At 42.0% G+C, this 12,874-nt stretch overlaps 1 protein-coding gene across 2 annotated transcripts in view; it reads left to right on the plus strand.

The window, feature by feature from the left end:
- The first annotated feature begins 605 nt into the window (after positions 1-605).
- AKAP7 (A-kinase anchoring protein 7) overlaps positions 606-12,874 on the plus strand; it is an 82,847-nt gene continuing 70,578 nt past the window's right edge. Inside the window, exons 1-3 of one of the 2 annotated variants that reach the window (XM_027632167.1) lie at positions 606-798; positions 7,271-7,414; positions 8,747-8,892. In XM_027632167.1, the coding sequence (XP_027487968.1) occupies positions 621-798; positions 7,271-7,414; positions 8,747-8,892 (468 nt within the window). In that variant the 5' untranslated portion in view covers positions 606-620. The remainder of the gene's footprint in view (positions 799-7,270; positions 7,415-8,746; positions 8,893-12,874) is intronic. The other variant, XM_027632159.1, reaches the window with a different exon arrangement.

Below are 12,874 nucleotides of genomic sequence, written 5' to 3' on the forward strand. Positions count from 1 at the left end.
TCCCTCAGAAAAGCAGCCTCTTCTGCACACCCCTGAGGTCCATTCCCGACAGGAGACCACAGCCAGAGCAGAGCCCTTAGTGCCAGCGGTCAGAGGACTCGGGGCTGCGCGAAGGGTCGTGTAAAGGAATGAGTTTAAAGCACATTTAGAGTAAGACTGTCTATTCTCCCCCAGATGGTAGCTAAATTAATGTTAATTACTGCTCTGTAGCCCTAAGCTACAGCCGGTTGTTCTGGGGAGACGCCAGCCCAAAGCACTCCCGTTAGCTGCGGACCTCCAGCGGGACGAGGGCTGGGGCAGCCACTTCTCGCTCAGGTACCGAGTGAAAGCAAGGGGTGAGACGCGGATCTCCCATTCCAGGCGAACATCGCTGTTCACCGTGAGCGAGGTGGCCCCGCCGACCACTACCGCAGCCGAGCGCACGGGTGAAGACGACATGAGAATAAAGACGCAGCCGCCCCCCATCCCCATCATGCCCGGCGCGGAGAGTGCCGGGAACTGTAGTTCCACGGGCGCACGGCCCCCTTCTCCCTCTGCTTCCCCGAGGGGCTCGGCGGCTCCGCCAGACCCGCTGCGGCCTCCGGCTTCCCGGCGGGCAGCCCCGCTCGCCTCAGCCGGGCATGCAGCCGCTGCTGCTGCGGCTTCTCCCCGCGCTCTGCCCGGCGCGGCCGGCGGCGGCCCGCGCCCTGCTCGCCCGGCGGGCTGTGCCCGCGCTCCCCATGGCGCTGCGGCCGGCGGCGGGAGAGGAGCGGGCCGGGGGCGATGCCTCCCGAGCAGCTGGCGCGACCCGGGAGCACGGTGAGAGGCTGCGGGGCGGGGGGAGAGGCCAGGCGCTTGCGAGGCCTCGCGATCGCCCGCAGCCGGCGGGGGAGGCAGTGGCGGGGCCTCGCAGGCGCCTGCGTGCGGGTCGCGGTGGGGTGTAGGGGAAAACTTTCCAACTTGATTGTGCGCTGTTGCTAAAAGCTCTTCCTTGCCTGCCCCGCACAGTCTCCAGGCTTGCCAGGCAGTGTGGCAGCCGACCTGGCTGAATACTAAACCCATCATTTTTCCCTCCAAAATTTTTATTATTTTTCTTTTCTTTGTTCCCTAAGTGTAAACGCTAGTACCAGCACCGGAGGTTCAGAATATCTCTATACTCAACCATTTATTTCTACAGCAACTCTCAGTTAAACTGTTGCCAAAGTCATTTTTTTATTGAAAATATGAATGCAAAGCAGCGAATGGAAGTTCAACACGAGTCAAAGGAGCCTCAACCCTCTTGCCATCGGGCAGAAACAGGTCCCTGCTTGGAGAGGTAGAAGAATCCCCTCCCGGCATCCCTCTCCCTCCCAGGTGTCCTTGCGGAACAGGTTTGTGTCCCTGGGTCTCAAGGATCAAGCACATGACAGTGTAAAAGAAAGTCTGTGCGTGGGGTCTCCCTGATCAACACAGTCAACCAGATGAATCACAAATACAGGTATTAAGAAAAAAAGAAGGGTAGTTGTTGTGGGTGACTCACTTACGAGGGGACCTAACGGCCCTGTGTGCTGACCAGACCCATCCCACAGGGAAGTCTGCTGCCTCCCTGGGGCCCGGATAAGGGATATTACCAGGAGACTCCCTGGACAAATTTATCCCATTGACTACTATCCACTGCTGGTTGTCCAGGTCAGCAGCGATGAGGTTGATGAGAGAAGTACCAGGATAATCAAAAGGACTTCAAGGTACTGGATCATCTGGTTGAAGAGACAGGAGTACAGGTGGTGGTCTCGATTCCTCTGGTAGCAGGGATGAATGCTGAAAGGAACAGGAAACCCCATGTGATCAACAAGTGGCTTAAAGATGGGTGCCATCAATGGAATTTTGGTTTTTTTGATCATGGGTGCTTTATACAGCACCACACCTGCTGGAGACAGAAGGGGTTCATGTGTCTAATAGGGCAAAAGGATTCTAGACCATGAGTTAGCAGGGCTGATTGAGAGGGTTTGAAGAGGGAAAGGGGTGAGACCAGGCTCACAAGAGATGAGATTGGGGGTGGCATGCCAGAGTTAGGGGCGAAATTGGCAGCCCAGCTGAAGTGCATCTACACCAATACACACAGTATGGGTAACAAACAGGAGGAGCTGGGGACCATCATGCAGCAGGAAAGCTCTGATGTAGTCACCATCTCGGAAATGTGGTGGGATGATTTGCGTGACTGGAATGCTGCAGTGGATGGTTATAAGCTCTTCAGAAGGGACAGGCAAGGAAGGAGAGGTGGTGAAGTGGCTAGGGAGTCTTTTGACTGTATAGAGCTCAAGGATAGTGACAGTAGGGTTGAGTGAAAATCGGGGGGAAAGCTAGTACGCTATATATCCTGGTGGGAGTCTGTTGTTGATGACCCAACCAGGATGAAGAAGCAGATGGAGTATCCTATAAGTGGCTGGCTGATGTTTCACAATCACCAGCTCTTGTTCTTGTAGGAGACTTTAACCCACCAGACATCTGCTGGAAACTCAACACAGCAGAGAGGAGGTAGTGTAGGAGGTTCCAGGAGTGTGTGGAAGACAACTTCCTGACACAGCTCATAAGCAAGCCTACCAGAGGTGGGGCTTGTTAGACCTGCTGTTTACAAGCAGAGAAGTTCTGGTGGGAGATGTGGTGGTCGGAGGGTGTCTTGGACACAGCGAACATGAAATGATAATGATGGAGTTTTCAATACTTGGTGAAGTAAGGAGTGGCATCAACACAATCTCTACCCTGTACTTCTGGAGAGTGAACTTTGGCCCATTCAGGACACTGATTTGGAGAGTCAGTCCCTTGGGAAGCCGCCCTTAAAAAAAAAATGGGGCCCAGGAAGGCTGCACATACTTCAGGAAAGAAATCTTGAAGGTGCAGGAGCAGGCCGTCCCTATGTGCTGAAAGAGGTGGTTGGAAAGAAGACTTGTGTGGCTGACCAGGGAGGTTTTACAGGAACTCAAGAAAAAGAAAGAGGGCGTATCACCTTTGGAAAAAGTGGCAGGCAACACACAAAGTCTTTAATGATATTGTTTGGTCATGTAGAGAGAAAATCAGAGAGCCAAAAGCTCAGAAGTTAATCTGCCCACTTCTGTAAAGGATAATAAAAAGTGGTTTTATAAATAGATTAATAACAGAAGGAGGGCCAAAGAAAATCTCCATTTCTTATTGAATATGGAGGGGAATATAGTCACCAAAGATGAGAAAAAGGCTGAGGTACCTACACCTTCTTTGCCTCAGTCTTCAACAGCAAGACTGGTTATCCTCAGGACAGCTGGCCCCTTGAGCTGGTAGACAGGGACAGGGAACAGAATAGATGCCCTGTAACCCAGGAGGAAGGAGTTAGTGACCTGCTGTGCCACTTAGATACTCACAAGTCTATGGGATTGAATGGGATCCATCCTAGGGTGATGAGGGATCTGGCAGAAGAGCTCACCAACCTCTCTCCATCATTTATCAGTCTTGGCTCAGTGGGGGATCCCAGATGACTGGAGGTTGGCCAATATGACTCCCATCCACAAGAAGGGCCAGAAAGAGGATCTGCGAAACTACAGGCTGGTCAGTGTGACCTCAGTGCCTGGCAAGGTTATGGAACAGATCACCCTAAGTGCGATCACATAGCACCTACAGGACAACCAAGGGATCAGACCCAGCCAGCATGGGTTTAGGAAGGGCAGGTCCTGTCTGACCAACCTGATCTCCTTTTATGACCAGGTGACGCACCTGGTGGATGAGGGGAAGGCTGTGGATGTGTCTACCTGGACTTCAGCAAAGCCTTTGACACTGTCTCCCATGCCATGGTTCTGGAAAAGCTGGCAGCCCACGGCTTGGACAGGTGCACTCTTGGCTGGGTTAAGAACTGACTGGATGGCCGGGCCCAGAGGGGTGAATGGTGCTGCATCCAGTTGGCATCCAGTCACTAGTGGTGTCCCCCAAGGATCAGTGTTGTTGAAGAGGCCCAGTCCTGTTCAATATCTTATTGATGATCTGGATGAGAGGATTGAGTGTACCATTAGCAAATTTGCAGATGACACCAAGTTAGGGGGAGTGTCAATCTGTTGGAGTTTAGGAAGGCTGTGCAGAAGGACAGGCTGGATCGATGAACTGAGACCAATGGCATGAGGTGCAACAAGACCAAGTGCCAGGTCCTACATTTTGGCTGCAATAACCCCCCATGCAGCACTACAGGCTGGGGGCAGAGTGGCTGGAAAGTGGCCCCGTGGAAAAGGACCTGGCAGTGCTGGTTGACAGCCAGCTGAACATGAGCCAGCAGTGTGTCTAGGTGGCCAAGAAGGCCAATGGCTTCCTGGCCTGTATCAAGAATGATGTGGCCAGCAGGACTAGGGAAGTAATTCTTCCTCTGTACTCAGCACTGGTGAGGCTGCACCTTGGGTACTGTGTCCAGTTCTCGACCCCTCAATTCAGGAAGGACATAGAGCTGCTGGAGCCAGTACAGAGAAGGGCAGCAAAGCCGGTGAAGGGTCTGAAGCATGAGGCTTATGAGGAGTCACAGCAGGAGCTGGGATTGTTTAACCTGGAGAAGAGGACACTCAGGGGAGACCTCATCACTCTACAATTACCTGAAAGGAGCTTGTAGCCATGTGGGAGTTGACCTCTTCTCCAAGCAACAAGCAGTAGGACAAGAGGATATAGTCTTAAAGCTGTGCCAGGGGAGGTTTAGGTTGGACACTGGGAAGAAATTCTTCATGGAAAGGGTGATTAGATGCGGGAATGGGCTGCCCAGGGAGGTTGTGAAGTCACCGTCCCTGGAGGTGTTTCAAGAAAGACTGGACATGGCACTTAGTGCCATGGTCTAGTTGACATGGTGGTGTTTGGTCATAGGTTGGACATGATGATCTCAGAGGCCTTTTCCAACCTAATTGATTCTGTGATAAACATATTAGACACATTAACATAAACACAGTAAACAGGGTACAGTGCCTGGAGACCTAATCTCACTGTGATCTGTGATGTTTATGTGTCAAATAATAGAAGATTATTGTATCTGAAATTACAATGTGAGTATGGAGAGAAGACAGCTGGGAACAGAGTGCAATCAATAATGTTTTATTACTGCTTATTTTTGTGTTCTCTCCTTTATGAGCTAGGTGTATCATGATTTTTTTTGTCTGCTGTAACAGATGACAAATGCTGATGAAGATGATCAGCACTTAAATAAATACAAATAAGGGAATAATGTATACACTTGTTCATCTATGAAATTCAGGCTAATAAAATTAAGCATGCAATTAAGAAAAAAGAATTTATTCTGTAACAGCTTGGTGGTCAAGGAGTTCCTTTGGAAGCTTGGTTTGCTACGCTAGGTGTCAGATTATCAGCATCATGTCAAGAATTTTGAAAAACCTTCTTTTCTGGTTGTTTTAGCGTCTAGAACGCAGTTCTTTAATTAGTATTTCTAAAAAAGTGAGGGAGCTTTTTTTGCTAGAGGCACAACCTGTGTAATTTAGACACAGTGCCTGTTCAGTTCAGCTAACTGATGTGAGAAGGGGCATTGTTAATTACTAGCTGTGCCTTTGCTATTGTGAGCAGGCAGAATTTTTCAAAGTGGCACAAGTATGTTGCTTTTTGAGCAAACAGAGCAAAGGAAACCTGTAATCTGCAATATACACACCTCAGATTCGTGTGAATCCTTGTTCTGTAGCTGATGCTACCTTAACAAATCCCTTTGTTCCCAACTGGTTAAGATTCTGCATTTCTGAATCTTGATGCCAACTTTTCTGCCCCAGACTGACCTACTTGTTTGTCCGTTTCATGCACCTCTGTGTTGTCCTTCACTTTGAGATCTCTTTGAATCCAGGGCTGTTGGTTTTGCATGCTTGTGGATCAGCAGCAACAATCTGTTTTGTTTGAGCTTTACTTTAATCTAAATGTTAAGTAATAATTTTATTATTGTTTTAACATCTGTTTGTTATGCATACTTCTTTAGTGTCTGGGGGGGGGGGAACAAGCAACAAATCTAAATACTTTGTTTCCTTTGAATAGCCTCGGGGATAAAGTTAGGTATCAGACTACAACCACAGAGTGATTTATACCTCCCTACTTTAACCTGGAGTGAATTAGCATTTAATCATGTTGTACTTTTACTTATCTTCCCTAGCATAAAGTGATATGTGCAAAAAACATTCCACAGGGCGATAATCACCCACATTGGGTCTGTAATATTGATTTTATACATGTATAGCCTTGCATACCAAAAGAACATAATATGCACTTTTGCTTCTGAATTTTCCTCTTGAGCCAGATTTGGGCTATCTGCACTGCTCATAAAAGGAGCTTTGAAAGTGCGCTGTCTGTAGTAATGAGCTGACCTGGAATAAACTGCATTTCTGACATAAGGCTTCTTCCACTACAGTAATCTCATTGTGGAGTTGTCCCAAAAGAGTATTGCTGTGTGCCTGGTTATATGCACATTGTTTGCTGCTACAGAAGATTTTACATTTTGTTTCTTTTAAAGTATAACTTAATATGCCAATATTAGAGTTAACTGATACAGAAACATGAAGCAGACATAGGGAAATGACTCAAGCTTAGCTGGTACTCTTGGGGGAAAAGACTTTTTAAGAAACTTGTTAGTGGAGATTATTCTGTCTTAGTGGTATTACTCTGATATAGAGCTTCATGTGTATCTTGTTACCTGCAAGATGTGTTTTGATTTATATCGGTTCCTTCTTTAGCTTAAATACTAAAAGTTAGTTCTTTGAATGACAGGTTCAGACCATTGCTATCCAAAACATTCTATACTGTGTGGGAGATGCAGGAATAGAATAATCATCTCATTCCTGAATGTTGTAGTCAGCTGAGAAGCCTTTGTTTTATGTGGAATGGTAGGATTCCCTTCCTGCTTCTCCATGCCTCATTTTCAGTGTTTATAGTGAAATTAATTTGCCAATGTTTGTCTGCTCTGAGTTTCGTATGCCATTACTGTTGTCTAAAATGAACTTTATATGTTGTCTGAAGACTTTTTTTTGTTTATGCTCAGTTATAAACATTCTTTTCGCATGTAATTGCATTTACTTGGAACCAAACAAAACCTTAAGTTATTAAAATATAGAAGGCTGAACTCTCCTTTTTTGCTATTCCATATAAAATGTTAAAGTATTTTTACTGATCTGTTGACAAGGAAGAAGAATAGGATCCTTAAGGGGGTTATATGTCAATATTTATTTGCTGATAATTAGAGAAATGTATACTTGGTATGTTGATTGTGTATAATGTCTCTTAGCTGTTTATATTAAAAAATAAGACCCAATGTGTTATTTTCAATATATTACAGATGGGCTTGAAAATGTACAGCAGAAGAAAATCTTTAAGGAGAATAAGACACAACAGAGAGAAGAGCCATGTGCTGCCGATTCAGTAGACTCTCTAATGGCAGAAATGCCATTTCTTGACACAGATATTGACGATGAATGTGTTAGTAAGTACATTAAACAGAAGTAATGTGAACGTATAGACATGTCATGCACTCAGTTCTTAGTCCTCCCTGTTTGCATGTGTGAAGGGTTGACCTTGGCTAGTTGCCAGGTGCCCACCAAGCTGTTCTGTCACTCCCTTTCCCTGCCAGAGAGGTGAGACAGAGTAAGATGGAAGATGACTCATGGGTTGCAATAAGGCAGTTTCCTAAAGCAAAAGTGAAAGTTTGCGCACGCACAAGCAAAGAGGAAAATAACAAGGTTTATTCTCTACTTCCTATGAGCAAGTGGTGTTCGGCTACTTCCTGGGAAACAGGGCTTCAGCACATGTAGCGGTTTCTCAGCAGGCAAATGTTGTAAATATCGAATGCCCTCCCCTTCCTCCTCCTTTCCTTAGCTTTTATATCTGAGCTGAAGTCATATGGTATGGAATTATCCCTTTGGTTAGTTTGGGTCAGCTGGCCTGGTTGTGTCCCCTCCCAGAGTCTTACCCTCTTTTGAGTGGGGGAGGAATGTTGAGACACAGTGCTGGTGCTGTGCCAGCACTGCTCAGCAGTAGCCAAAACACTGGTATGTTATCAACACACTTCTAGCTACCAATGCAAAGCACAGCACTGTGAGGGCTGCTATGGGGAATGAACTCCGGCTCAGCCAGACCCAATACAGGATGTACAGGTGGGCTGTGCACATGGAACAGTCTCCCTGCAAACAGGTTTCAGGCCATAGCCTATCTTACTAGTATTCAGTCCTGCAAGTACTTGAGCATATTAAAAATTCACCCTTTTGTTATGCTTTGGAGCAATGAGTCACAGAATGAAGACATTTCATATGTCAATATACATTACTGTATATGAGCTTCTAAAGTGATGGCTTTTATGAGCTGTCCTTCAGTATATGTATTCCCAGCATGGGGCTAGAAGTACACCTCTAATTGGACAGGGGATGTCTGCAGCCTGGTCAGCTTATGGGTATGTATCCGGCCACGTGGTGGGAGAGGGTCTGTAAAGGCTCTGTAGTTAAAGTGTAGACAATTTGCAGGACTATTGCAGTGCAGCCTATGTTGACTAAATGAAACAGTAGTTTGGAAACCACATGTCTATGTTACCAGTTTCTGAGCCCCGCTTAGAGGTGTAGGCTGTTAGTTCAAGTATGGTACTCCACTTGTAGGACTACATTAATTCAGGTTGGAGTAACATCCCAGTCAGACAGTTCAAAGCATGGGTAGATCTGATGAGTGGGAAGAATTGCTCTGGAGGTACAATTCCTGTTGGTGTGATATTAACAGTGTCTTTGTTTTGATATGTCTGTATGCTGAAAGTAAATTTTTTTTTCTTCAGTGCATGCAACCTCTGAAATAAATATTAAAAAGAAAAGAAAGAGGACTACTGGAAGGGAAACTGAAGAAGGCATCGAGAGGAAGAAGAAAAAGAATAAACAGTATCAGCCGAATTATTTCATTTCTCTTCCAATTACTAATCCAGAGGTGATATTCTTTGTTATACTAATTTGGTATAACCAGAATTACTTTGTTTATAAAAAGAACAGTGTTTGATATTGTGCCAAACAATTTTTTTCAGGCATTTTTAATGGAACATTAGCAGCCTATTCAAAGAGTAACTTTAGGTAACATTTTTGTGAATAAAATTACTTATCTGGAAAAGACTAGAGGAAAAATATTTATCTTGTTATTCAGTTTGTCAGTTTTATGGATTTCACATTATTTTGACTAAAGCTGGCTGAAATTTCCCCTCTGTGCTGTTACAGTGTTGCTTATTTTGTTGTTCACTTAGAATAAGAAAGAGAGCTATTCCTGTTTAATTTGGTAAAAAAATCTCTAGCAATATTTTTAACTTTCTTTATATTTGGATCAATTGATCTTTTAGCGTTGCAGGTTATAGCTTAACATTTTCCAGTAAAATTGATCATCTTATTTAAAATTCAAGCAACTGTTGTTTTAGTTAGATGTTGTTCAAATGGATTCAAGAAGAGCAGAGAGCTCTTTAAGAAAATGTATTTTGTTGCAGTTAGCATGAGTCATCTCATGTAGGCAGTAAATGAGAATGAGTTTTTTTATATGCTGCTTGTTATCTCGTGTATGTCTTTGATACCTTATGTGTCTGAAACAAGGAAAGTAGGTGCATTATGTTTAAAAAGTTGAACCCAGCAGTTTAACGTCATTTGCAAATTTAGTTGTTTTTTTTTAATATCAGGAGCTATCTCAGTCAAATTTTGAATTGTCCTACATCTGTACTATCTGTTCTTTAAGAAGGTAAAAGAAGATTAAGAGAATATGAAATGAAAATAAACCAAAGTAGGTTTGAAAATTGCAGTGCAGTCTTTGATTCTTCAAAACTTATTATGTGAAGAAAAGATTTGTAAGGGCTGAATTTGTAGGATTCAGGATACCCTGATACGAATATTGTGGGATATTTTTTGTGCCATCTTATTCTGAAATATCTTTTCTGTCTGTTCCATGACTTAACAAGTGCAAGAATAATGTAGGGGTTATATAATCTGATAATTGAGAATTCCTGCTCATGATTGTTATTATGTTTAAGGGCTGATTGGAAAGATCTTATCTGTGCACGCTTTTTTATATGTCATGTATTTTAGTCATGTATCATTTACAGAGGTAAAGAAACAACTCTCTAAATTAAATCTCAGAGCATTTGGAAATTCCAGGGCTTTGCTAGAAGGTTTTGTTTATACTTGCCTTAGAGGTACAGTTGTTCTGAAAGTAAAAATACACGTTGAAATTTGTATAGGCAACATTAGCCAAAATTGAGACACCTGGTTCCTTGATAGCCAGAGGGAATCTGGCAGTTACTGGTAGTTATTTCAGTTAGTAATGGGAGACCTTTATTTTTTTGAAGATCTGATTCTGTTCCAGTGAAGTATTTTAGGCATTAGTACTCTTCCTTCATGTTTTATGTAATAATTTAAGGTTTACACAGAGAGACATTTTGTAATAAAGGGTATTTGTGAAACATTTAATGAACTGTTCCTCTTGGAAATTGAACAGTTGCCTTGTTTGAATTTTAATTATGTTTTGAATCTTCAGAAATAAAAGGTGTCGTTCCATTAATTTTGAATTTATATTGAACTTTGTGTTATTACCTGTGCAAAAATAGTTATATGGATGATGATCATTGTATCTTTTCCTGTTCATTTGTTGGTTTAGTTTTTTTTTTTAAGTTATGGCTTACATGGTGTGTTATTACTTGGTAGGTTAGCCTTTCCAGTCATGATTATAATTATAATTAATCTGTTAAATCTTTAAAGCTTACAATCTTGATATTTACTTATTAGTAGTATCCTTACACTAAGTAAAACTGTGTTATTCTATCACTGTTGTAAATAACATATTTCAAGTAATGGGAGAGGGGACTAAGAAATCAGTATTTGAGGCCTTTTTATTGAGCATTTTTAAAAAAAATTCAGGGGGGGAACTGATATAATCTACCTTCAAACATCTCTTTTAATTAAGTTAGGAAATCTTAAGTAAAAATAGTCAGCATGATAGCAGGTTTAATAGCAATTTAAAGTTTTTATTTATGCAGTGGGTCATAACAGCATTGGAAGAGTCCTAGTTTGCTTAATTAAAATTCAGTACACTCAAATGTTAATTGCACCTTAGATTTATTGGTGAAAACAAAACAAATCTGAAGTTATAATATACATTGTGATGGCACATCTGTTGTGTTACATTTTGATCAGATAACTTCTGAGAAAACATCTTAAAAAGAAATTTCTGAAATTCAGAAAAATATACTTGAGTTTTATTATTTTTTTTCTTTCCAATTAGTGTTGATTATGTAGAGCATTGTCACTCAGCCAGAGAGAACATGCTCAGTCTTCTTTTTATTTTACCTGTGTCCAAAAAGCAAGTTTTTTCATACTTTTCTCATAGGTTCAGAAATAGCTTCTCTCTGGAACTGCTGACTGGCCATCTTTGGACTTATCCCTGTTCCAAAGCCATGTTATTCGTTAGGTTTTTATTTAGCTTGGTTTCTAATGGAGTTTTTACAGGTTTTTGTGAGTTTTCAACCTGTTGTCCAGTTTTGGACAGAAAAATTGACATCTCAGAGGTACTAATTCCATACAGTGTTTTGTGCAATTGGTGCTTGCATAAAAGAGCAAGCCTAGGAAGAACTTGCTTGTGCAGAAGACTGTAGTGTGTGTGTGGCAATTGCCTGTTGTTCTAGACCTGCCAGCTGACAAATGAGTCTCTGCATGTTTGTCAACCAGTCAACCCCTTGTAGATGGAGATAAGCCAGCATGTGTTGCTTCTTGCCCAAGCCAGAACTGAACTATATGAGGGAGCTGCAGGTAGTTTAGGACATGAGCAGGAAGGGACCTGGAAATACTACTGAAAAAAACTATGTGGATAAGGGGATGTGGGGTATTGGTTGCTAATGTAAATGCTGAATAACATTGATCTCTTTCAGAACTAGGATGGTTTTTACTGCTATGAGAACACAATTCCACATCTGTCTTCTGTATTTTTTCCTTTGCCAGCTCACAGGAGCAGATGAAATTTAGAAACAATAGTTGAAAATGAAATAAAAGTGTAATTAATACAGTCTATTTAGTTTTTGAATTTTATTTCTTTTTTCTTTACCAAGATAACTGCATTTACTTTAGTTTATAAACTGAAATAATTATTCAGTCAATACATCATAATTATTGGGGATTCCACTTACCAGTTCTTTGCCTAAATGTGGGTTAAATTTCTCCTATATCTGAGACGATAAAAGTACTGTTTATCCAGGATAAGGCCAATTCTGACATATGAAGGAAGATTGTCATATTAAAATATGATTTATGATAAAATGTTGGTGGAATTTTCTTCGTATGTCTTACACTATCTAAGACACGTGGTTCTGTAGATGCCATATCACCTTTTCTGGCAAGTGGCTTTTATCTTCTCTTCCCTAACCTCCCTAGAATTAGTTCCTTTGAGTTATAATTTAGTTATATTTTTATTACACTACTAGGTATCTATGGCACATCAGGTAAAATTCCTGCATGGCAAAACTCATCTTAAGAAATTTGGTCAGAAAAATACTTAACACTCCCATTAGATTGTGGGTTTTTTTCCAGGAAATTTATGTGTTCCTTAGATTAACAGAGCTACCAAAATATCTCAAGGCGCTTTTTTTATTTTTAACCTGTGCTGATTTTATAGGAGTCAGTATATACTTGTGAAACATTCACCACTTGGTTTCTTATAAATAAAAAACAAAAAAATCAAACTGAAGTTTTCTACATGCTTGTTTAGACTTTATGCACCAAAACTGATTTGTCTGTAATGTCTTTGTTTACTGTGCTTTAAGAAATAACTCATTTTGTCAGATGGTCAAGATTATTGTATTTGATTTAATTTTCACTAACATTTTCAAGAATTGTTGCAGGGTTTTGGTATTTTGTTTTTTAAATCACTACAATACAACTAGCATAATGTC

Source organism: Corapipo altera, unplaced genomic scaffold (genome assembly GCF_003945725.1).
Source record: "Corapipo altera isolate COAL_440 unplaced genomic scaffold, ASM394572v1 2b, whole genome shotgun sequence".
NCBI lineage: Eukaryota > Metazoa > Chordata > Aves > Passeriformes > Pipridae > Corapipo > Corapipo altera.